The following is a 26,889-nucleotide window of genomic DNA, read 5'->3' on the forward strand; positions in this document are numbered from 1 at the left end:
TGAAATTACAATGTTTACACAGTTGCTGTCTGATGCGCAAAGTGTGTGATTTAACACAGAGGCTATGAAATTTTTACTGTCCTTGATTTATGTCTTCTATGGCATTTCTAATGAGAAGGAGCGGTGTTTCATGGAAGAACAGCGCAGGAAACTACATTTACTGCAGACCTTTTTTTTTCTTTTTCTCAGGGGTACTTTTCCCCTGTGAAATAATGTCAGCACTTTCCCACCTTCAAAGTCCTTTTGTTTTTCTCAATCTATTAACAATTCTAATTGTACAGCACTTGTTAAGTAAGCATGGTAAATAAGGCAGGAAACGCATTATTTCCCTTTAGTGCAGATTAAAGGTAGCACTGCGCAATGTTGAAACACATTAGTGAACACTAAAGACAGCGAAACAGAAACACACATTTCTGTCTTGCTCAGCCGCATGGTGAGCTTCCTGATGTTAAAGAGTCATTTCTGTGAGAAACAACTACCTCATTTCGTCCACATATCTGTTAATGAAAATATCCGTGCTCTGGAATCTTCAAAAGGGATGCAATCACTTTAAATTTGATTAAAGTGATACATATTAGACTGCCTGTTTTCTTTGGGCCTTTCAGCTAATTAAATAGCTTTGTATGGCATCGACTGCTTTTCTTAGACACAACACCCCAGTTCAACTTTGCTGGTCTGGATGGCCATATCTTAATTGGGGATCATTTCGCAAATGTGGTTCAATTTCCTTTACAAGACAGTTACTGTTAACTGCTATTTTTAAAGCCAATAACAACGTCAAAGCTTGGGATGATTAAAGCAATTAAAGTTTCCCTTTGTTTTCTGAATACAGTGAGATAGGCGGCCGTGTTTGTATAACATTTATTAAACATTTACTAAATGGAATTGAATCTGTCATCGCAGAAGTTTTTGGAGACAATTACTTTTTTGTGTGGCGAGCACGCTTTCGTTCAGAGACTGTTTTGCGGCTTATATCCCTGATTAGCCTTGCGATTTTAATCAAACTTCACCCTTAAAACTACACACAGTGAGAAGAACTCGTGTGTAATTTCAGCACCAGACTTTACCCAATTAGCATACTACATTTTCTCCATTAGATAAACTGCCTTTTGAGATCTGACTGGTTTAATCTGTTTAATGTGCGTGTAAACTATAATCTCTCAATTCTGCAGATTCCCTTAAGGACATTATTCACATACTCTTCGTTTTTGAAATGCATGATCTAGCACCACTCTTAAAATCAGAATTAAATGCTGATTAGAAGTCGGGTATTTCACAGAGTTTTTCCTTCCTGGTCAGAGGGAGGGAGTAGAGTTATGTGTAAGTAATCAGCTGCAGACTAGTTTCGCCGCAAGTTTAATGGCATTTTACAACCAGACGTGTTGCTGGAACCGCACCAGTGTCACATACAGATGTTACTAATCAGTGGATGCATAGAGCACAATGCAAAAAAAATAGAGGAAAATAATGCTGGGAAATGTCAGCCGTAATCATTGTCTTAGACCTCTGTGCCACATGCAGTGAATTCTGGGAAGGCTTAGTGTTCTAAAAATCAAAACAAATGAACACCGGATCGTAACCATCAGTTTTTGGGCTATTGTAGCTAGCATGAAATGACAGCGAGGGTTTTGGGTGCATAATATGTTTCTTTTATAGGATGCAAATGTATTGAGTGATGCAACAGACGGCTGAACGTTGGGTTCGATATGTAGCGCAGATTCTGACTAAAATGAGTCTTTGTGCAGGTTCCTTTTGAAGTCGCTTCATTGATTACCTCAACCCTCTAGGAAATGGCTCATGCATCTCATGTACATTATAACAAATGTTCTCTTTGCATTACAATTGAATTGTGATTGTTATGTTCAATCAATGGGAAAGGTCAAAGGATCGCCACTGCCAGCAATTTAATGGAGAAGTCAATGGAGATTCATTTTAATCACTGTGGCTGTTGCCGAACGAGCACAACAGGCTCTGTGAATGGCACAGTAATTACTACTGTTTATACAGGTTTACCTTCCAATTTAGATATCCACAAATCTCTCACCTGATATAAAAGTCTGTGCAGCTTTAAACATGGGACGGGGCACCGCAGAGTAATTGTGTAGCTATCAAGCGGCTGCTTTTGAAAAAATGAAATTAGCTCTCTTTTAAAGACTGAAATCACCAGAGGGGCAGTATTTTACATACGGTTGGACGTTTTGCCAGCTCAGCTCACAAGACACTCGGCTGGCATCTTTCCAAGTGAATCCAGAGATTTGCAGATATATTTGCAGACAGGATGCACACAGAGAGAGAGTGAGTTGTAAGGCAGGATGGCATCATCATAACAACCGCACAAATGGATCTGAGCATCAGAACTGCTTCACATCTGATAATTATTTCATGGCATCACATCTCTGTAATGCACACAATGAACCATGATGTTCCAAGTTTATGCTAGGAAGCTAAGAATTTATTTCAGTAATGTACTTTTGCTGGACACACACACACACACACACACACACACACACACACACACACACACACACACACACACACACACAGATATATATTATTGTGAAGTGTTTGTAATATTATATGTAGTGTATATATAGCCTAGTGTTTTTTTTGGAAACTGCAAGTGTTTTTCAGGATATTTAAATTAGTAGAAAGCTCAAAAGAACAGCATTTATTTAAAAACCTTTGTAAGATAATATTATAAATGTCTTTATTATCACGTTTAACCAATTTAATGGCTCTCTCTCTATGTTAGTATTGCATGTTATACATATATAACATTTGTTGCCAACCAGTGAAGTTTGTTACACTTATAGATTATATATCTTAGTGTTTGAGTTTTTAAATTCCTCCACAAAAAGACTGCAGCTGACTTTTGTTAAATGTCATCTGGGTTTGATTTATAAAGAACATTTCTGTTAAGAGGGGGTTTTATCCATCTTTTATTGATAAATTGGTGTTATTTATAATGAAATGCATTAACTGTGCTCAAGAACTTTACGCCTTTAAACTAATTTAATAAATCACGTGTTACCCATTAATTGTGAAAGTCCCATTTTATGCCAGTATTCATATAGAGTCCTTATTATGAACTTAGTTCAGATGCATTTATACAGACTTCATCAGTCATTTCAGATTCCATATGTGCTGTAAACAATAAAATCTGCATTCCGCTATGAGGTTCCTTCACAATTTGGATTGACATGCTACATTCCGATCAGGGACTAAAAATATTTGCTTTAATTATGTCTCTGAAGGTCATACCTGATTTGTGCAGAAACTGCTTTATGGAAATGAGCCGGCTAGAAGATCTGTAGTTTTATTAAAGCACATTTGGTCTCTGTTTACTCTCTGATCTCATCTGTAATGTGAACACAACAAAGAGAGCCGTAGTTTTGCTTTGTGAAACATTCCGACAGCAGTGAACTCAGAAAATTCCAGTCTGGGGAGAAACTCCATTCTCATTAAGCAAAGAAAGTGTGCTATCATTCTCTCAACATCTAATTTAATGACAGTCCCCAACTGCCTGTCATAAAGTTTTCGTTCAGATGTCTACTTAATGAGGAGGCTCTAATTGGGAGTTTCTGTGTATTAACCCTGTCCTTTGTGTACCTGTATGAGAAAAGCCAAAATATGCTTTTCTTAAAAGGAACAAATGAAAAGGAAAGCTGGCATCTTTTCCTAGGACAGGTCCACCCCACCGCCACTTTTTTTGATAGGTTCATCTGTAAAGCTCAAGCACCCATTCATCAACACACACACAAACACACACACACACACACACACACACACACACACACACACACACACACACACACACACACACACACACACACACACACACACACACACACACACACACATATATATAATCGCAATTATTCACATCCAAAATCAGTTTTTTTTTTGCATGTATATATTTCAGAAAAATATGTTATGTTTATATATTAAACATATTTGTTTATAATATACATTTTATGAATATAAACATAAACGTAAACACATGTAAATATTTTCTAAATATACTGTATCTTTTCTAAATATACTGTATATATATATATATATATATATATATATATATATATATATCTTGTTTACATATGTTTATATTCATAAAATGTATATTTTAAATAAATATGTTTATATATATATAATTTATTCAAGTGATGACAAAGTTGAATTTTCAGATTTGATGGGAAAGAAAAGGTTTTATGTAATAATTAAAAAAATATTATTGTTTATCTTATACTTTATTTGAAAAAAAAAAAAACAATATTACTATTACTATTACAATATCACTATTGATCAATTTTAAAAATCTTGCTGGAAGAAATTACATTTTTCCCCAAAAAACTAAAAAATAAATGAAAAATAAAATAGATAAATGATATTGAACTGTAGAGTGTGTGCATACAGTATATAATTTATTTCTTTACCATATACATTAGCATATGTTTAGAAACACTCATTTGTTTTTCTTATCTTTATGTTTTATATCCAATAAATGAAAAAAAAATATATATATATAGTGCAGACCAAAAGTTTGGACACACCTTCTCATTCAAAGAGTTTTCTTTATTTTCATGACTATGAAAATTGTAGATTCACAATGAAGGCATCAAAATTATGAATTAACACATGTGGAATTATATATGGAATTATATATATAACAAAAAAGTGTGAAAGAACTGAAAATATGTCATATTCTAGGTTCTTCAAAGTAGCCACCTTTTGCTTTGATTACTGCTTTGCACACTCTTGGCATTCTCTTGATGAGCTTCAAGAGGTAGTCACCTGAAATGGTCTTCCAACAGTCTTGAAGGAGTTCCCCGAGAGATGCTTAGCACTTGTTGGCCCTTTTGCCTTCTTTCTGCGGTCCAGCTCCCCCCTAAACCATCTCGATTGGGTTCAGGTCCGGTGACTGTGGAGGCCAGGTCATCTGGCACAGCACCCCATCACTCTCCTTCTTGGTCAAATAGCCCTTGATGCCTTCAGTGTGACTCTACAATTTTCATAGTCATTTAAATAAAGAAAACTCTTTGAATGAGAAGGTGTGTCCAAACTTTTGGTCTGTACTGTATATATATATATATATATTATTGCATTATTGTTTTATTTTTAAGGTAATATATTTACAACAAGGTTCCATTTGTTAATATTAACTACATTAACTACACAGTTTACATGAACTAACAATGAAAAATACTTGTAGCATTTACTATTCTTTGTTAATGTTCATTTGAACATTACTCATGCATTGTTAAAAACAAAAGTTGTGTCTGTTAATATTACAACACCTAACAATCGATATTTGTATTTTATTAAATAATAATAATAAAGATTGATAAATACAATAACAAATATATTGCTCATTTTTGGTGAACACATTAACTTACATTAACTAATTGGACCTTATTGAAGTTAACCATTTTTGCTTTAAAATAAACTGGATGTAAATAATTGTGTTAGGCACTATTGTCTAATATTTTGACTGCAATATTTTATTTATTCATTTATTTATTTATTATTATTATACTGTAACTATTTCTGTGTTACAGGTTTGCAGTCCATCTCTCTCACTGACTTATATGGTGGGAAATGGTGGAAGCCAGCTTTCGGAGCTGAGGGTAAAACTGTATGTGGCTACTCTGTCATCTGCCCTCTGCCATGGAGTGTGTGTGTGTGTGTGTGTGTGGGGTGTGGGGCATCTCCGGATGGATGGGGTCAATGACATGCGACCTTGAGGAGACAAATATTCAAAATCAATAAGTGTTTGTCTCACTCTGCACTCTGTTTGTCTGAGCAGCATTTTAAGCTGCATCCTCCCCCCAAAAAGGGGTAATGAACGTGAGTCAGAAGACAGACATACAACACTTGCAGATGTACCCAAATATTTACTGCACGGAAGTCATGTTTATTAATCAGTTGTGAAGGTAAGCAGGATTGCATTTAATGAAATCTGCCAATATGTTGCAATGCACGGCTATAACGGCTGTTTCTGTTTGAACCAGGTACGCCCATTTTATGCAATTAAAGTTATTTATCTCCCTTTTCAAAGTTCATCAATTATGTTGAAATACTCGTAATGTCCATAAGGGGGATGATGTATGATTGGTGTAATTATTTCTTATTCACCATGCTTTCTAAAGCATATCAATTTTGTTAATACCATGTAATTAAAACATGTCAGTGCACTACAAGTTGCGAGCTGTATTAATGACTGTGAAAATTATTTTAATTAAATAGCCAATTATAGAAAAATCCTAACCATGAGAATTGACATTTAAATGAATTTCATTTAAATTGCTTTTCAACATTGTTTTATCAAAGCCTTATAGGCTGAATAAATTATTATATCAAACAACATACAGTGCCATTGATCATACGCGAGTCGTTTCGTAGTTCTACTTTTAAACACTGATCCATTAGCTTTATGGTGTTTCATACAGATGGAGGGAACTCTATGCACTCTGCTTCTCCATTCGTTAGTCTTCTAACCGGTGCGTTCAGGATGAGGAAAGAAAGTAGCCAGATTGTTCTTAGCTTGTTTGATGGTTCATGTATGTCTGATGTCTGATGCTGTGTGTTCTCCCTGTAACAAATACCATAAACAAAATGGAACGTGTTAGTCATCAGCGCTGCGACACCATCAAACCATTGTGCGTGTGGTTTTGTGATGGGCCTTTCCTCATTAGCGATGTCATGTCAACCCTCGGCAGTCATCATGGGCCTCTGATATCATATAAACACATGGAAGAAACACATAAATCTCATTGACTAACTTCAAGCACTATTTAGAAACCATTTAAATGTCATTTTCAAAAAAAGAGAAAGAGAACAGAAACAAAGAACACCCTTTATGCCCCTTCAGAAGATAATTGAGCATTTTATCCATCGCGATAAAACAGTCAGATTGTTTTCATTTGTGGTAGCATTTATGGTAGCATTTATGTCATCTGTTTGCCTTCCTGATGGATCGGGTCCTTTTTAAGTGCTAATAGTGTAAATGCCAATGTTGTGAACACATTGGTACACTTTTTATGCTGTTTGATGTTTGACTCTCAACTTTATTAATATATCAATGAACTATTTATATAATTATATGTTGAGGAAGATTAAGTATAACTGTCTAATTGAGGTGGGACATGTCATTTCTGAACTATTGACCTTGGAGTGGACTTCATTTAAACAGTTTATCATTAGTTCTCAGCTGTTTCAAGCTGTTCTTTGTTGTATGTAACCTCTTGATTCCTGTTGGTTTGAACTTCTCTCAGGTGAACTGTGTTATCATGTACCATTCCTCTCATCTGGCTCATGCATTGTAGAATGGCTTCTTCTAATGAGCAAGATCGAGGAATTCTTTTCTTGCCGTGATGCTTGTGTTTACCCAGTACATAAAGATTGGAGACATTGTTAGTTTAACCAATAAAACTAATTGAACATTCAAAGTTAGAATGCAGGGAACAACTGAGAGTTTCTCTGCATTGTGCATCCTGCTGTTTGTCTATTGAAGGACTGTTGTTCTAATGGGAGTTTGATTCATCAGGCCCACCCAGCTTGTTAAGAAACTCTGAATCGGAGACATCATAGAGGTTCTGTGGCGTTTGTGGATGCCTTTTTGTCTTATCATCATTCTTCTCTAAATGAGTGTCTGCTAGCAGTTCTTTGTTAGAAATTTTATGGCCATCATTTGCAGTTAACCCAATGCTAACATGAAAAAGTGTAGGCAAACTATCATGACATTCATTGTTTTTAATGAAATCTTAATATGATGCATATTTAAGCAAAGGTTAGCAACATAAAGGGCAACTTTGTCTGGCTATGAATTTTAAGCGGGTATTGATTTTTACACTACATGCTACCTCTGTGCCTGAATGACAATTCTGAAATGGCATTCTGTTTATCTTTAAGATCAGACAAACTTGAACTTATAAGTTTACTTGGATAGGTTCTGACAGTGTACACTTCCATGTTGTTTTTTCTTTGCTTCAGGAGAGTACAGAACTATGTTCAAATTTGGTCTTTGAAGAAATACATATGCGCAAAATGAGACATGAGAAGAAACAGTATTATATACACTGGGGTTCTTTTATTCATATATCAAAAAGGGATGTGTTGTAACACTTTTTATTTCAACATCTGTACTTCTTTGTTTTTGCTCTGTATCAAATTTTGAAACGTAATGTTTCTATAATTGTCTGTTACAAACAGAAAACATAAACATTTCAATTTTTGTTTACATATAGTTTTAAATCAAGATTCAAATGTATTTAAAATTGAAAACATATTTAAAATGGAAAAGAAATATAAAAATGCAAAGGCTATAACATATTGTGTGTGTAAGTCACTTTCACAATTGTGTGTAATGTGGCCTACACTGACCTATTTTATGCATCTTTGTAGATTCAGTAAAAATAACTTGGAAGTGTCTTGTCTGCTTATACATTATTTTTCAAGTGCTTTTATTTGCCATATATCCAATTAAACAAGAGAACAAATTCAGATGATACCAGTCAATGTCGTCCTGATGGCACATAAAAAATGCCAAACCTGAAATGTTACTTTACCTGCTTTATTTTTTTTCTTCTGTAAATTCTCTTTTAACTTGAACCATCACCTAAGGAGGATGATGATGATGATTGAAGTAATTTCACCCCTGTAGCTAATTTCTGACCGGTTAAACTGATGGTGTTACACCTCTCTAGTAACTCACCTGACGTTTTGAATATGGTACTGATTCAATTCACAGTAATTTTTGCATCTATAATTTTGTTAATTGTATTAGTGATCACTTTTATTAATATCAACAACAAACTGCATTTACAACACATTATTATATACATAGCTAACTTTTTCTTGATATATTTTCCATAAATGTATCCAACATTAATGAAATGATAAAAAGTTTTACCTTTTTTTATTTGCATATAGTCTCGATCAAAAAAAGTGTGAACGTCAAGTGCACTTTCAAACAATGAACAATAACGTGTTAAGTTGAGTTTCAGAGAACATTCCCAGAAGAAGCGCAGGTTTCATCCGAGCTCACGAAGAGGTTGTAAGTAAACGCTGGGAAGGTTCCACTAGGGTCGCATTAGATTGTGCATGTCTCCGTTTCAAAGGCTTGATAGTGGCTCCTCCCTCTCTATACCTTGTGACAACAACAACTCATCCACAGAGCAGAGGCACACTTTTCTGCTGATTTTCTTCCTGTCATTCTCTCTCAATCTTTCTCAGAGCCCTAATTTCAGCACGGCACCTCTCCACATCCATTCGCGCGTCGGCGGAGCGCACTCGGGGTGGATTTCTTCTTCTTTGCGCTACTTTTGCATACCGGCTCTGTTTCCCGTCTGAACTTATTTGATAGGTGCAGAACACCATGGCCGTACCGGCTGCTCTGATTCCCCCATCGTCTCTGGTCCAGCCGTGTCCGATCTCAACTTCATCGTCAGCATCATCAGCATCATCATCATCATGTTCCGCGACCGCAGCATCATCATCCTCACCCTCGGCCACTTCTGTGTCTCCTTCTCAGTCAGCGACTCAGAATCTGTTCCGCACGGATCTGATAAGCGCCAACACCAGCAGCATCCCGCTGGCCGGCAAGCCCGTGTATTCTACCCCGTCCCCCGTTGAAAACACCCCGCAGAATAATGAGTGTCGGATGGTGGAGCTCAGGGGCGCCAAGGTGGCCTCTTTCACGGTGGACGGACAGGAGCTCATCTGCCTGCCCCAGGCGTTTGACCTGTTTCTCAAACACCTGGTCGGGGGTCTGCACACCGTCTACACCAAACTCAAGCGGCTGGAGATCACGCCGGTGGTGTGTAACGTGGAGCAGGTCCGCATCCTGCGCGGACTGGGGGCCATCCAGCCCGGGGTCAACCGCTGCAAACTCATCTCCAGAAAAGACTTCGAGACCCTCTACAACGACTGCACTAATGCCAGGTTAGAACTCTCTTTTAGTGCTTCAAAACAAATAATCAATAGTGAAATTAGATAAGAAGTCATGCGAACCTTTCGTTAGAATGAATGGGTAGTAAAGTTCATTTATAGCTCCTTTATGCATTATGCTAATTATGACAGTATTATGTGGAAATAATGTACGGGATATTTGAAAGTACTTTTCAGATTTGTATATGCTCTTTAAAAAATAAAAGTCCAAAAGGTTTTTGCAGTCTGATGTCACACGAGAACAAATAACTTTTTATTCGGTAGTTTTATGTTCTTTACTTGTAATGTGTCATCAATAACTTTGATCTAAAGAACTCTATTTAGGGAGTAAAGTAGAGGGATCTTTGCTGAACGTAAGGTGTTGCAAAGAACCATTGAAGAAACACATCACATTCCTATATCATTAAAATAATCCTAATAAAAATATAGAAATATGTGCAACAGATTCTAGAATATTATAAAGTGACAAACTCAACTTCTTGCAATAGCAGAAAGTTGAATATTATAAATGCAAACATTTTATTGAAATGTTGCATGTAAAATACAGGGTGTTTTCTTTCTTCAAATATTGACCAGAATTAATCATTCATAAATGACAGTTGACCCAAAATGTATTTTGTAGAAATCATGCACAGGTTTATGTATAGAGCAGGAGAGCTTTTTATTCTTTTGGTTATATATATATATGTTTTTGTTCTACTAACAAATTTGATGTTTTAAAGTCACCATGCTTTTGTGCATGCTGCAAGCAGTAGTGAGCTCATATTGAGCATATGAGGAAAATTTTAGTTGAAATGGTTTTCTGTTATTTGAGCAGATTTAAAATAAGCATGCTTGTCAGACTTATTATAATAGATGTTCTCTCCTATGTATTAGTTGTATTTATAAGCAGACATTTCTTTCTGCTCTTTTCTTCCTCTGGGGAAAAATCTAATCATAGTCAATAAGTGCTTGTATACTTAATGGCAGGAGTGATACAGTGCTTTAAGGTACAAAATTACACAGGAAACAATTACTGCTTGTAACATCGGTGAATAATTCGCCCTGAAACTTTAATGTCACACTTTAGTGATCAAGTGAATGGGCCCAATAATTACTAGAAAAAGTAAGCTAATTTAAAAATGTCAAGGTGTTGACAGCTCATCTGAAATTAAAACATAAAACACCTTGCATGCAGCAATTCGAGCCAGAGTGTTGTACAATCTCAGATATTTTTTTTTTTTAAATGAGCAATTTCAATTCTGTAAAAGTGAAAATTAAATCACAAGTTGTTTATGAGAATATTGTCACAAATAGCTCATTTTACTGGTGCAAATTTTTTACAATCTGAATGTGAAATCTGACAGCAACCATTCTTCCAAAGTAATTTTTTTTATCACAAGTACTATTAATTAAAATAATTACAAAATTAAAAGATGTATACAAAATAACACACTCGTAATATGATTTTCTGTTTTGGACAAGTGCCACTTTTATTCAGTGTGAGTGTGAAATAAAGATTCAGTAAAAAACACATCACTTATTTTTGCAAAATTCATGCAATTATAACATGCATTATTGACTACTTATATATATTTTTTTCTCTTTCTTGTAAAACACATGAATTGGATTTCTGAATGCCAGTTATAATTACAGCTGTAGAATGACACCAAATGCATTGCACAGTGCAGTTCATTGTACACTTGATTTAAAGCAGTATATGTATTATACATCTTTGTCTGAAAATGCATATTGCAAATATTCTCCTCTAGCTTTCTGACAAGTGCGATGTGTGTTTGTCCAGCAGCGGTGCTAATGGAGCAGTCTGCTCTCAGTCTTTCCCATGCCGTCTATCTGTGCCGAGCTCCTCCTGGGCCTGAGCTTGCATTCAGTCTGGCTCCCCTCCTCCTCGTGCGGCCCGTCCCAGGGTCCTGAGGTGATGGAGTGTGTGGTTTGAACTCCGGGGCTAGGAAAGAGAGTGGTCAGTGATGGGGTTAAAGGATAATGCAGTGCTACACATTGCTTTAATGACGCTAAAGTGCTGGCCTATTACTGCTGGATAGAGAGGCCTGTAATTGTCTCTGAAAGCACCTGGTACTGCCAGTCTTATGCTGAAATCAATCACCTCCTCCATGTCTGCTTCCCATTTGGAGGATTACATCATTTGTATGGACAAAGGTATCTGCTTGAATGGAACACAAACACACTAGCTCTTATTTACAGTGTGGATTTGATGTATATACATCTGTTTACGGTTCTCCGTACAGGGAAGGTCAGCACACTAAGTCATAACTCTTGAATGGACGTGACTCGAGATGCAGTTATGCCCTCAAATGTTGAATTTTGAGAATGGAACATTTAATATATCTAAAGCAGTGTACATTTTAATGATAAAATGTTACGAGTTTAGTTTTTTTTTTGTTTTTTGTTTTTGTAGTGAGGAAGTTAACCTTGGCATAACATGAGACTGTGTCGTGCTGAAATCCTATTTCCATTAGGCACAAAAACTAGAGGTAACAAAAAAAAATGCCATAAGCAGTAGCGGTCTCACTTTTCCAGCACGCTGCTCGACTTCTAGAGTACTGAGAAACTGCTAATAATCCTCTTTGCTACGGGATAACAGCGGCCTTACATCTTTGTCTGCTCACGTTAAAAGAATTCCCTGTGAAGCAGAGTCTGACTCACCCCGCTCTCCCTTCTGCATGAGGACGTGTTCCTCCGGTCCCCCCCCTCATTTTCCCGGGGACCCTCTGCCCAGATTAATGCGCACCTTCTGCCGCTGAACAGATACGGGGCTGTAATCTCTCTGCTTTCATAGGAGTTATGAGTCTGCCCCGTGAGAAGCAATACTTCAGCTACTTGTTTGCCTTTCCATTTTGTCCGTGTGGGACGGTGCGGTTCTTGCCGCCTGGTGACATTTGAACTCTGAGGAAAGGTTATTGAAACACCCGGGCGGTTGGGCTGGAGGTGAGTGCTGAGGCAGCTGTTACGTCGGAGGCTGCGTACGGACCAGGTGCTTAATGGACAGTGGTTGTCATGTTAAATAGATGCATATGAATGCACTTGCATATTTCAATATTTTTTAAAATATAATTAAATCTAATTTAATGAAAATGTGTTTTTTTTAATTTAATTATGTTATACATTTCTGTTTCTATTTGACTTTATGGATTTATACTTCAGTCATCACATTTGACTAAATATTTTTGTTTGTGTACAACACAAACTGGCATATTTACAGAGGAGCGTCATTATTTTGTTTAGCACTCAGGGGTGCGTCTTAACACACAGTGGCAGATTTTATCGCTCTTTTTTCTTTCCTCTCTCGCTCTCTTTGCAGTGCTCTTCTGATATATTTGTTTTCGACAAGGCACGGATGTGTTTACAGGTACTCATGGGAAATCTTTGGATCGAATTCAAATCATTCCCAGTCAGAGTGGGTGCTAAGATACCCGTCACCCAGCAACCACATCCAAGAGGGAGCTGAGGCGATAATAACTTCAAAAAACAGAGAGACAGATGCTGATTAGGATGAAAGAGTTGGAGGGGGGATGTATGGGGGGTGGGGGGATGCATGTTAAAAGGCTTGTTAAAATCACAGATTCATTGTAGCACTTTCCTACAAATCATATTGTACGATTCCATATTCCTCACTCGCTATCGGTACTGATAGATCGAAAATGAAGCAGATAAACACTCCGGTTTTTATTTTTTTTCATCGCCGTGAGTCACTGGAGCTCTCCTTGATAGGATTAGCCACGTGTGTTCAAATTAACTGGGCACTTGGCATCTGTCGTCAATTCAAGAAGAGATGGTAAAAGAGGAGTTTGTTATGAACATGACACTGATAAAAGCAACTTGATACCTCTGTATGTTGATTTGAAACACTAGTTCTAGGAAAAAAATAAACATGCACATTTCTTGAAACACTTTTGTTTGATGCGTTTCCTCTGTTCAAGCTCTTGTACTTGCACACACTCTTGAATTTCAATATGCAGAACTCATGTTTTTGACATTTGACCTGCGTATAATAGGGGTAGAGCGGCCAAAACTGAAAAAGAGAAATGAAAATCTGTCTTTACTTGCTCACCCTCATGTCATTCCAAACCTTTTTTTAAAATATTTTTTTTATAGATATTTTGAACAACATTTGTGTAATACAATGAAAGTCAGTAGGATCCAAAACAACACTGACTTTCACTGTATTGCATTTTTCCAAAAATCTTCTTTTGTGTCCAGCAGAAGAAAAAAGTCATACAGGTTTGGTACAGCATGACTAAATGATGACAGTATTTTATTTTTTATTAATTTTTTTATTAAATGTCCTTTTTAATTAAAAATGCAACTGGTCAAACACGCAATGTTAATTGCGCAAATAGCGAACGTTCATGATTCTTAGTACAGGTTGCGTTGACCGTGAGTGACGGCGTGAGTCATCAATCATTCTCAAATTCAACAAGCAAGTGCAAGCGTGTTGAATCATCTGCAGGTTTCTTTTTTTCTGACCACCAGCTGGATGAAACGAGACAGGACTGTGACACTAGCCTCTGTAGTCGCACCTGAGACAGATTGCCGGTGGAAAAAGCAATGCATTACGAGCTCTCTGACTCCGAGCCCTGGCATGTCTTTAGCCACCATCTCTTCCACATTACGGCATATTTAGAAGCAGTGTGGAGATTGCTGATGCTCGTGCAGGGACGCTAACCACTACTGACACAAGTTAGAGGGAGCAGATGAGATTTCTTGATTGGAGTGCAAATCCGGGCCTTAGCTCAGCTCTGTCTAATATGGTCACATAAAGAAATTGATTTTCCCCAGAAATTAATTAATTTTTCATATAGCCCAAAGCTGGAGTTTAAAAAGAGAGTGCACTTTCTGGTATCCTATTTTCCTCCTTTTTTAAAGAATTATTGCCTAATCATATTAATACTTTTGCCCTAAGGATAGAAAGATGATTGTACAAATGCATTCGGAAATATGTATCGCTGAGTATTTATGATTAAATTATGCAAATAACTCTGCTCTCATCCTTCGCGGACCCAGATTGTCTAATTAGGATTGATATGCCGAGTAGATGTTCGGGAATCTGAATACAAGCATGTCCAAAGAGCAGAAAATTGAAAATGACAAGGCCGGAATCCTTAAAAAGTATTTTTTTTTTCACCGTCTAATTCAGCGTAGCCGTATCAGGAGTTAATTTTCCCTGGCTTCATTTTCATGTTGAAGCTGACATGAGGAAAAAAAAAAAAAAGAAGAAGAATACTTCAGGGAAGCAATCTGAAATGGGATTCCAGAAATTTCCTCTTCTTGTTTTTTCCCCCATCTTCAAGATCCTATCAAATGATGAATCTCTTTCTATATAAACTTTTTCTTGTTATCACGGAAATATCTGCGTTGTTTGAACTTAATGGCCTCTTCTTGTCCCACTCTGCTGTGATAAAAGAGAATGATGGGAAATCTACCCTGTAAGAGTGATATTTACTCTGTTATAAAATGGAGGAAAGTCATGATGGATGTTTTATGAGCTCTGCGGTTTTGAAAGAAGACAGCAAAAGCTGGATATTAAGGTTTGAACTGCTGTCATAAACAGTGTCAGTGAGGTGCAGGAAGCTCAGAGATGCCGTCAGCAGGTTTTGGCCGGACTGCAGTGAAGGACAGGTGACTGCTGAGGTCTTGAGGCTGTTTTCATTTAGGTCAGAACAAGCGCCACTTTACAGCGCAATGAGAGCACCATGACTCCATTAATGAAAAACAAAGAGCTCTGGAGTGCTGGAGACTCTTTTACGTTAGCAACCCTTTTTCCTAGGACAAAATAAATAGCGTTCTCAATTCAATTCACTTCAAGCTCTCTTGCAAAAACGAATTATATTATTAAAGTACCTTTGATAATATTGCTTTCAGAATTCCGCCATAAATTATATATTTAGTAATTTAAGCATACTCCATGAAATATGTTTAACAAGGCATGTTAAGTTTTTCTTTGCTCCTTCAAAATACATTTATATTTTTCAGTACTGCCAAAAAAACTGAAGACTCTGTTTGATGATTCAATGGAATGAATGAAAAGAGGAAATTATACATTTTTTTTTTTTTGATCCACATTCCTCTCTTTGCAGTGCGACAAAAGACTCCTAACACCTCTAAAGGTATCTCATAAAGTTCTGATTGTTATCTAATCTTTACCTGGCCCACAGCTAATGACACTTGAGAATAGAATGGAACTCTATCAGAGCTCAAAGCATGATGGGCCTTTGACAAAGCTGAGACACCAGACCTCTCTCATGAAGCTGGAATCCTCACGGGCTGCACAGAAGCCTATCAAGTCAATTTAACACAATTGAATTATAATAGAAAAGCCAAATTTCGGTGCTCATTCCCACTGAGGATCCCATATGTTGCCTATATTGATGCAGTCGTCTGTGCATTTGTATCTCATTCTCAAAGCCTTTTGAGGAAGCATATTTTGCATATTTTTTTTATTTTTATTCAATAGCTTTTATTTCTTTTAATTAATCTATTGCATTTATGTATGTAAGCGTCAAGTGTTTTGTGTAGATTCCTCAAAGTGTGCATAACTGTTGTTTACTTTACATTTGAATATATGAAACATTTTTAAATGCTCCTGTAGCCTTTTTATGAAAGCAAAGCAAACGGAGACCTTGTAGCTTGATCATAGAATGCCAGAGAATGGCCAACTTGAATGAGTGTTGCAAAGCGCACAACTTTATGCAGGGAAAACATCCCAACATGCAATACAGCCCATTTAAAATAAATGGAAATGCTTTCTTTAATAACTGTAGTACAAAGTATGCATTTCCCAAAACCCTTCGAAACTCTCCATGGGCTTTACTGTATTTCATTATCAGCAAACAAAGGGGTTGTTCCTTTGAAAGGAATCCAGAGCTTCTCACATTGCTGTTGTCTAAGTCCAGTGAGACATTCATTCTGATAGCTCTTTCTGTGATGCTCCGCTTGAGTTTCCCTTCCAGACTCAAATGTCGGCTTCTCACTAAGGTTTCTTTAAAAAAGAAAGTTTTTTTCCATAGCAAGTGGCAGTGGTATCTGGCTATTATTACTCTCTTCTTAAAGACTGACAGTTTGCTCCAGAGAGACATGACACCAAACTCGTCTGCTGGAGGCTTACCACTGCATTTCCCGTCTGTCCAATCAGATGTTTGTAAACTGACGACACCTGGCAGGAGAAGGTAAATGGTGAGCCCAGAGCTGTAGCAGACACAGATATTGTGTTTAAGCCTTTGTGCGATGAAACAATTACATATTCAGAAACACAAGCACAGCCTCATGATGACTTGAACAAATTCAGAGAGATGATGAAATTGCATGACATTGTGTGACTTGGATTGTACAAAATTGTAGTACTTTTTTCCTTATTATTTTTTAAAATTATAATTCCAGATAGGTTGTTTTTGTACAATGTTTTTGTATGACAATAATTTCACAATAAAAAGTTAAACTTTCGTCGACTACAAATTATTATTGTTATCTTAAATGTTTAGTGAGACCAGATCATTCCAAAAAGATTTTAAAAAAATAATTATTTAATTAAATACTGATATTTTCTGAATATGTGACTGTGAAGTTAATGTGAATTGCATAGCTCATATTGAAATCTTTGACTTTTTACATTTACATTTACATTTAATCATTTAGCAGACGCTTTTATCCAAAGCGACTTACAAATGAGAACAATGAGAACGCACGGTTTGAGATATTGTTGATATTTCTTTTAAAAATCAAAGAGGAGATACATGTGAGATTAATGGGGTCTTTTTCCAAGGGAAAAAATGAGAAACTGTTGAGACACTTAAGAGCTTATTCTTTCCCATGATACCCTTTGTTTGTATTTTGCATTACCTCTATTAATTTTAAGGCATGCTCAAGTCTTTTCCATCCCATGCTATTACTGCACCAGAAAGGATTATGTTACTAATGATTTTGATTGTAGATTTATTTTAAGACATGACGCCACTAACAGATGATTCAGAGAAAATGATTCCCTTGAAAGTTCTGCTTGTTGTTTTCATTTCAGAGCCATTGAAGAGAAGGCTCATGGCTGTACATACATTTACATATTTACATTCATGTGCTCGGGAGAGAATATTCTTCCAAAGTCCCTTAAAGAAGGATAATTTATTCTAGTTGTGGATCCGGTCTCACATTTGAAACTCTGTTGTGAGCTGTGTCTCCATTCAGACAGCTTACGCTGTGCTAATACAACATTCCCAGCATAATGTGTCTGTCCACATCTATTATCCCGCTCTGGAACAGGCAGTGTGATATCCGTAAACTTCACATATGAATAGGCTCAGCTGAAAAGGAGAATGAATTAAGTCAAGCTGACATTGCATGCCAATAAGCTTTGTTTCATTCCCAGTGCAGTATTCATTTGCGGCACAGAAAGATTTATTGCTTGATTGACAATTATGAGAGGATGACCTAGTTTTTTGTAATAGAACAAAAATGGTTTTCATGGGATGGCACTGCCTGTCTGTGTATTCTGTGGATGCCAACCAACCAACCAACCAACCAAGTAAGAAGTAGGTTTTCTCAGCAACAGAAACCATTTTTTGGGGGGGGTAAAGTGAATCACTTTACTTTTGCTCTATGTATTTTGTCTAGGATAATTCAGTATTAAGTGTCAGCAATCCCTATAGACATCACCTTCCTTTAAGCTAATACATTCAATTTGCTCTTCAAAGTTATTTTCAATGCGATTTGACATGGTTCTCCCTGCAGGCGAGCACTTAAGTAACTTTATACATGGAGGAGGTTTGTATAGCCATTCAATAAGCCACTAAACTGTCTCCAGCACTACTGAAGCCGCCCAACAATGCTACAGTCAGCTACGTCTACTTATCCACAGCCGTTTTCATTGGGATCTGGCTAACATTTCACGATTCATGCATTTTTGATCTTACCTTTCTATTAACTGCTTTATTCAGCTCATTACAGCTGTGAGGAGGGCTCTGGCCCCCACGGGACCATTGGTTGAGTGGAACCACAAATGGCACAAGCAGGGTTTAGCCAGAAGTTAATATCCTGCAAAATTGTTTCTGAGTAGCTTGGTAGAATACGGATGATTAAATGACACGAGCAGATCAAAAAAATGTTTTCTCTGACTACAAAGTGTTAAGTGCCGGTGCTTTCAAGCGCTACAGATCTCCCAAGGTTGCCATTAAGTGGAATAGGACTTATTTAATGGGAAAGACTGTCCTGCCGAGGAGAGAGAACGGAACGCGGTGCTGGGAGCACAGCGGAAGGCCTTGTATGCTGTACAGAGAAGAGCAAAGCCTTGACAAAACAACAGGAACAACAGATAGGGATGGTCATTTCCTTTGTTGTAACGTCATATTATTTTAACTCATATTATTATAACTGATCATAAATAAGCATAAAAAATATAAAAAAAAGAAACAAAAACACTGTTTTTTTGTTGTTTGTTGAGTTGTTGTTTTTTGAGTGAGTCATGGAATCATTAAGTCAACAAATTCATTCAAAACACTGATTCATTAAGAAAACAAGTAAGTTATTGAATCATTCACTTAACCGATTTGTTCGAACTCACACTGGTTCATGAATGAGTCATTAAATCGTTCATTTAGGAAAGCCACAGTATTGTGTGACTTAAAGACATGAAACGCCATTCGTTTGTGTTTGGAATTATTTTCGCTAGCAGAACAAAAAAGGACTGCCATCTGTCAATGCTGTGTCTAAACTGTAAGTTACTCTGTATTTACTGAACTATTGCATTAAAACAATGTCACACACTCTCTTGACTTTGATCTGCATTTGGAACAAACAGCTCTCTTGATTTATGTGATGCTAAGTAAATATTTGGGTCAAAGCCACGCTGCATGTTCAGTGTCGACAATGCACACTTTCCTGAAGCCTAAAAAAAGGAAAACGCACTCATTCGCCTCACTCATTATTTATGGTACAGTAGTTTGACTTTCTTAGCAAGCATGTATTTCTGTGTAGCGACTTGACCTTTTATCGCGGTCGAGTGTTATCCGATTCTTTCCTCTTTTTGTCTTCTCTGCAGCGAATTCCTAAAGCTTCACCTTATGCTGAACAAATGCGAACAGACTTAGTTTCCTAGTCTCTCCAGCCCTCCTCCCAAAGATAAAATGGTATGTTACCATTTCCGAGAAGGCAGATTAAGGGTTGTAAAATGGAGTATGAAGATTTTTCAGTTATCAAATGTCCTCTCACTCTTGACCTTTCAAATGTCAGAAAAGGAATGTGAGAAAATGTGTTGTGGAATGCAGCAAAAACGATACATCATATTTATGTCTTCTTTGCCTGTTTTTATACCTTAAGTATTGTAGCAGAGTGCTGGAAACAGCATGTAGTTGTTAGGGCATTATGTAATTTTCCCTTGATAAAGGAAGCTCTTCTGCATCTGTGTCTCTTGCTAGTCTCACAGTCACATTCCAGATAGTCTAATATTATTCCAAGAGTCACACAGCTTTGAGTGGGGCCCTCAAATGCCTACTTTAAAAGAATAGCACACATGCACACGGCTATCATATGTATATTCGTTTAGTCATGGAAGGAGATTTGAGACAGGATAATTAAAGGTGCGCTTCTCAAAGGGTCAGGGTCAAGCCAATAGGAATGTCAGAGACTTGCAAGGCTATGACAGCTCTTTTCAACAGGCCACAGTGGACTGGTGCAGGCAGAGATAGCGCAGCGCCCCAGAAAGGGCAGCATGCTGACAGCTCTCCAGCCACGCCGTCCCAGCAGGAAGGCATCAGTTTGAGAAACAGATAGTGAGCGAGGCCGTTGGTGGTGTAGACCAAGTCAGGACAGATTAGGCGCAGCCTGCAGGTCAGCCCGTTCCCACCATTTTGCTTTACGCCCCCCCTGGACCCTGGAGTGTTATTAATAAAATAGAGGGTCAAAGTGCTCAATGAAAATTTCAAACTCACCTCTTTCATTACAGCAGGCGTATGTTGCCAGCAAACCAAAACACCATTAGTATGCTAACTGTGGCCACTAGCTGACATGTAAGATGCCCTACAGTTGTCTTGTTGGTAGTTTCTTTTTCCTGTTTTTAACCTATGTAACTTAAAGGTGAAAAATGCCATTTTCATATTAAATTTTAAGATGCTGAGACAGCTTGGTTGGCCAATATTGAATGTGGAGATCCGAGATCCACACAAGAGGCCAACTTTATAACCAAGTTTTAAATCTTGGTGTGCTATTTCTAATTGTATCCTCTGTCTTATTAGGTTTGTAATACATTTTATGTAATTTCATAAAAAAAATAAAATAAATAAATAATAATAATAATAATAATAATCAACCCTGGCTCACTGGAAATACGTGCCTCTAAATACATTTCAGCAACACCATTTTTATGTACCTTACTGAACGTTTCATGGCAGTTTCAAAGAGAAATGTCCAGAGAGTGAGTGTCCATTCAATAAGTGACAGTGGCATGTTTTTAACACATTGGTACAGGAACGTATTCCTATATTTTTAGAATGCTGCTTGAGGTACATATTGCGGCTGTTCAGAATTAAAAAATCCAAGGAGTGTCGCTACTCCAAACCCAACCCTAAACATACCCCACAGTGTTAACAAAAGTGATATAAAAGCTAATCTGTTGATGCAGCCATATTATTTTCACTTCCTCATGCGGATTTTAGTCAAACGGTAGTTTTATGGGGTTCGTATTGGAGCCCTCATCTCTCAAATGCAATGCCATATCACGTGAGCTACCGAGCAAACCTAGTAAATTAGAAAACTGTAGAAGCTGTAAATGTGACGACAGTGTTTGAAAGTATCAGTTTTCAAATCGCAAGCCAACCCGATGACCTGACAACGTAATTAGTTGGAGTTTGTATACAATTTTAAGTAAAACGTTTAATAGAAATTGCCATCACAGTCTATTCAGTATGCCATTTAAAGGGTGACTTCTCTAAAAAGTGTAAACTTTGTGGCTCTGGCACTTTCTAAATTTTGCTCTGCTTGTTTTGAACATCCCGACCAGCAACATAGTGAGTTTGGGGGTGGGACTACCATTTTTTCAACCAACAGCAGTATTCAGGAAACCTGTTTGAAAACAGTTTTGTTGCAATTTCATTTGGTGATGCTAGTTGCGCAAAAATGACATCCTTCACTTCTAACTGGTTCTCTACCAAAGTGGTATATTTGTTGCTGTAAATAATCTGTATTTCAACACTTTCAATGAGGACATCTGTTCACAGAGAGATAAACTGCACTCCCATTACTCTCTCCTTACCTTAAGCGATGACTGGTGTTGTACCTGTCATGTGTTTAAAAGGAAGCATAACATGATAGTGCAAGATCTCTGATCGAGATCTGCAGGTGTGCCACGACCGTGATTTATATGCCATGCCTCAATAAAAAGGATTTCAATTTCAGGCCTTGATGAAAGCTCTTGAACGTATCAGCGACAGAGAGATATGTTGACAGTAAGCATGCAAATTAGGTTAAATGTGCGCAAACTGAAATGAATCACCTCCTGCATCTTCTATTTCTTCTGCAATAAGCTTTTTGCTGGTTACGTAGCGGCTTGTGACACATTCTGTCCTTTGTTTCCAACTGCTAACTGTATTTAATTTCACATCTTATCGGCCTAGGCTTTGTCTGTCTATTGGCTCCTCCCGAGTCAAAGCGACCCCTTGAGATAAACTCTGTCAGACTCCGGGGTGATTTATTAAATTCTGGTTTCTGTAAAGGACTGTAATGGGGGTGGGGGAATACATTGCAGGTGGCTACTAGCTTCAGGCACTGTTTATTCTCTGATACATATGCTAAAGGTAGAAGAAAGGGAGAAGTACAAATCTTAGTGGGATTTCCTTCCTTTGTTGTTGCAAGAGGAACCTTGCCCCTGCCGTCCCCCTTTAATTTCACCATTGCAGCAGTTGTTCTGAATAACTGCTGTTTGGAATAGAGACGGCTTGAGGAACTCTGGTCTATTTATACTATCCTGCGACCCAGAAGAGTAAATTTACATTCATGCAAATCCACTAGCGGACACCTAAAAGTGTCTCTGACCCTCTATCCAAATCTATTAGGGAAATGTACTGACCCAATCTCAGCCCTATTTGATTAAACTAGTTTGCATCTCTTTTTCGGCCCTGCACTTGTCGGCAGTGGGTGCATCATGCTAACTATTTAAAGTGGTGTGTGTGGAAAATGTGCTAGCCAATGTATTATTAAAGCTAATTTACAACCGAATATGATTGACCACGGCAGGCGTTTCATTTCAAGGTTGTGCTCATATGGCCTCGTCTTTTTCTCTAGCCATTAATGGCAGGAGAACATGGCCCATAAAAGTGATATGTTACTTATTCTAGTGGTATCTGTGAATAGTGCAGTGATTAGTGCTTGATCTTGTACTTTTCTTCTTAGCTTTTGCTAGCCTTTTGTTTCTGAAGAAGAGGTGCTATCATGCATCCCAAGCAAACAATTTCATGTATATTTTTTGGCGCTGCATTACTACATGATGTGCAAACTGTCCTTGTCCAGATTCCTCTACTTATTTTGAGAAAAGAATATGTGAACAAGGATTTGGATTCACAAAACTTTCTTAAGAATAAAATTCTTCTTCCAGTAACTGCTGCTAGGCCATAGCATTTTGCATTCCCAAAAACTTCTCTTAACAATGTTTCTTTAGACAAAACTTAAGTTGGGTCTTAATTCCTGAAAAGAATGTTCTTAGAGACCATTGTAAATAACCTCCTAAAGTTAGGATTTTAGGTTATTTCAAATTAAACATTACAACATAACACTAGTTGCAAATAATGCATATCATTATTTTTAGGGATGTGCATGAGTAGATGGCACCAGAGTTTTTTCATTTTATTCTCAAGTAAAATAGGATATTTATTAACCTTTATGGATCCTTCAGGAACTGCACTTCAGAATCAAACATTAAATTCTTATGAACAAATTTATCATAAGAAATTGTCATTTTCATGAATCCCCAGGGCTGTGCCTAGTTCAGAATTGAAGTGAACTGAAAATGACTGTTGAATCCTCAAGTATTTGTTTGAATTTGAATTAAGGTAGCCAACAGACAGTAATTCAGTAAGAATTCATTGAAAAAAATATAACTAGTAACTTTGATCTGAAGCTGCTTGTAAATGGACCCACAAGAATAACTAGATACTCTGAAACACAAATTGATTTAAACTTTACAAATAAACCTGATCACATACTTTAGACTTTTAATATGATTACAGGATTGTCAAATCATAATTTAACTTCGGTAGTAAGAAAACTGACAGAGAAGAGGTTTAGCTATCAGACTATAAATAAAAAAAAACATTGAATTCTAGAATACCAAAAAATTATTTGAATAATTTAAAAAGGGCATAGAAGATATAAAGAATTTTTTTGGAACATTTTTCTCAAAATTGTGTTGAAAGGGATACAAATGTTTTAATAGATGTTATTCAAACTACTGTGAATAGTTTTAAGAGACAAGTTAAAAGTAGACCAAGGAAGAAATATTGCTTACCTTGGTTAAATGAAAATATTTAGTCACTTACAATATGAAACAAAGAGATACATTGAAACAGTTTCTAAAATCTAAGATGGAATGTAAGAAGTGAAATTTTAATTTATTACAAAATAAAGTAATAAACGAGATTAGAAAAGATTTACAAAAGTAAAATGTTTTAATTTATATAATAGAGCAGGCAAAAGGAAATTCTAAAACTGATATTGGAAAATCTGCAAAATTTAACAGGAAGAAAAAAAATCAGCGAGAAAAATAGAACTAGAGTTAGAAGGAAAACAAATTAGATATCATGCTTTGATAGCAAATAGATTTAATACGCGTTCTTACTAAGTCTATTTGTCTGGGTATTCCATATATCGCATTGATGGAGAGTGTCTTGTCCAAGTTTAATCTAAAACAGGTATCAAATAGAGAAGTTGGTAATGTAGAATAATTAGTTCGCTTAAAAATTAAACAGCTAAAGATAAATATGAATTGGATACTTTTTTTTTTTAAATCATAAAGAATTATTTACTGGACCTCAAACTAAGATTAACATATATCGATAACACAAAATCGATAAACACGAAAATATCGATGCATGAACATTTGGAGTAATCACCAATAAGTATTCTCCCTGTAATGTCGAAAGTCACTGAAAAATGGGTAGCGGAGCAAATAATCACATATATTAAAAACTAATTTCAAATTTCTCTGTTGCCAATTCAGTTCAAATTCACACCAATCATTTGAAAGGGATCCAGTTCTCCAGTTTTGAATTTTGCCCAGACTGGATCAGAAGCACTCAGTTAACTTGTCAAGATCACAATCACCTGCCTAGCCACACTCCAGTCAAATAAACAGCATGTCTCCTTTACAGCTGGATCCCTTTGACCATCTGCTGTGATCCCCACAACTAACATTTTTTATTGTTCTCTGCTCGTTGGCATCTTTTGTCTTTTGCCGCCGATTTGTCTTTTGATCTGTGCAAGTGATTTATCTGCATGGAATCGGTTTTAGCGCAACATTCAACCACCCACCACCACCCCCTTCCCTTCAGCCCCAGGAAATTTGGAATGGGTCTCCTATAACCTTGGCAGAACCAAACAAAGCAGTGTAGAAGTTGATCTGGTGTGTTTTGATACTGCCCTCCTCCTTGAAATGAGAAATCGACACACGTTTCCCATCCACCATACTGTAAATACCACACTTAGTTTTTTTGACGTGAACACATAAATGAAGATGGTCAGATGTTTTTAACTTCCATCTCTCTCTCTCTTTTGAGCCCCTCTTTTCGGCTCATTTCAAGCTTGCAAATTTGCTCCAAGATAGAGGAGTTCGGTGGAAGACTCTGATGTCTTGAGACGGCAACAGTTTTTCCTCTGTTTGCTTGGTTAAAAGCATTGTGGGCTGGGGGATTGCAGTTGACAACCCTGAGGGTATTAGAGCTGTTTGCCTTCTCTCTCTATCTCTCTCTCGCTTTTTTTCCACTCGTCTGCAGCTGTTTGAGTCTCCTCCTGCCAGCTGTCAGTTAGACTCTCTCCGTAAACACCTCTACACACCACCTGCTTCCCACTGGGGAAATAGGTGTATGGAGGAAAAGTTTGAACAATACGGAAAGGCGGACAGGTGGAGAATCTGTATTCAGGCTGTGAATTCAGGGTCTGACAAGGCAGTTAAGTGGCGTCTCTGTCCAGGGTTTGTCAGAGTTACAATAATTCTAATTAGGAGGGCCATGTTTGAGAAAAGCGCTCTCACTCTGTTTCCGAATGAAAGCTGCTTTGATGAATTTGAAAGTTATGAAAGACCTGGACACATAAATCAAAGACAGGAAACTGTTGAAGCTGTATCCACGTTGCGGAATAAATGCAATTTGCTGTCTGTTAGAACTGTTTGAAAAAGGAGTTCCCTTCTTCTGCAATTACAGTACAGCATAAAGCCTCGATTTGACAGATGCGTGGGTGTGTGCCGGTGTTAAGTTACTGCCGGAATGAGCAGTAAACCAGACAGGTATCTTTTCATCTGTCAATATAAGCATTTATTCTGTCTACTGGAACAGCGCAGAGCCTGAGGAGAACTTTATTTAACTTTCCGTCGTCCTTCCAAGACTAAATTCATCAATCCTGACATTATCTGAATGCAAATTGTGAATGCTAATTAAAGAAACAGCCTAGAAATTCTGATAACCTGAATGTTCTTCTGGCTTCTTGGCCAACGGGCTCCTTTCACACAGGAAGTTATGAAAGTATTACATGAAAATCATTTGCACATTGAAATTGCAGCCCTCTCTCTGTGTTTGTGTTTGAATTAGTGTAGCAAGTTGAAAAATGACCACCTCTAGGCTAGTTTCTTTGCAGTCTGTCAGCTGCAAGTATGTAGCATTTAAGTACCAAGGCCCTTTTTGGGACTTATTTTTTGTTGTTTGTTGTTGATTTTGATTTAGGATTTGTGTTCTTGTTAAACAG

The 26,889-nt window shown here is 37.1% G+C and overlaps 1 protein-coding gene across 5 annotated transcripts in view; it reads left to right on the forward strand.

Moving 5' to 3' along the window:
• The first annotated feature begins 9,153 nt into the window (after window positions 1-9,153).
• LOC132095294 (dachshund homolog 1-like) overlaps window positions 9,154-26,889 on the forward strand; it is a 109,723-nt gene continuing 91,987 nt past the window's right edge. For 4 of the 5 annotated variants that reach the window (XM_059500141.1, XM_059500142.1, XM_059500143.1 and 1 more), the window contains exon 1: window positions 9,154-9,939. In XM_059500141.1, the coding sequence (XP_059356124.1) occupies window positions 9,374-9,939 (566 nt within the window). In that variant the 5' untranslated portion in view covers window positions 9,154-9,373. The remainder of the gene's footprint in view (window positions 9,940-26,889) is intronic. The other variant, XM_059500144.1, reaches the window with a different exon arrangement.

This window comes from Carassius carassius, chromosome 19, assembly GCF_963082965.1.
Source record: "Carassius carassius chromosome 19, fCarCar2.1, whole genome shotgun sequence".
Taxonomy (NCBI): Eukaryota; Metazoa; Chordata; class Actinopteri; order Cypriniformes; family Cyprinidae; genus Carassius; species Carassius carassius.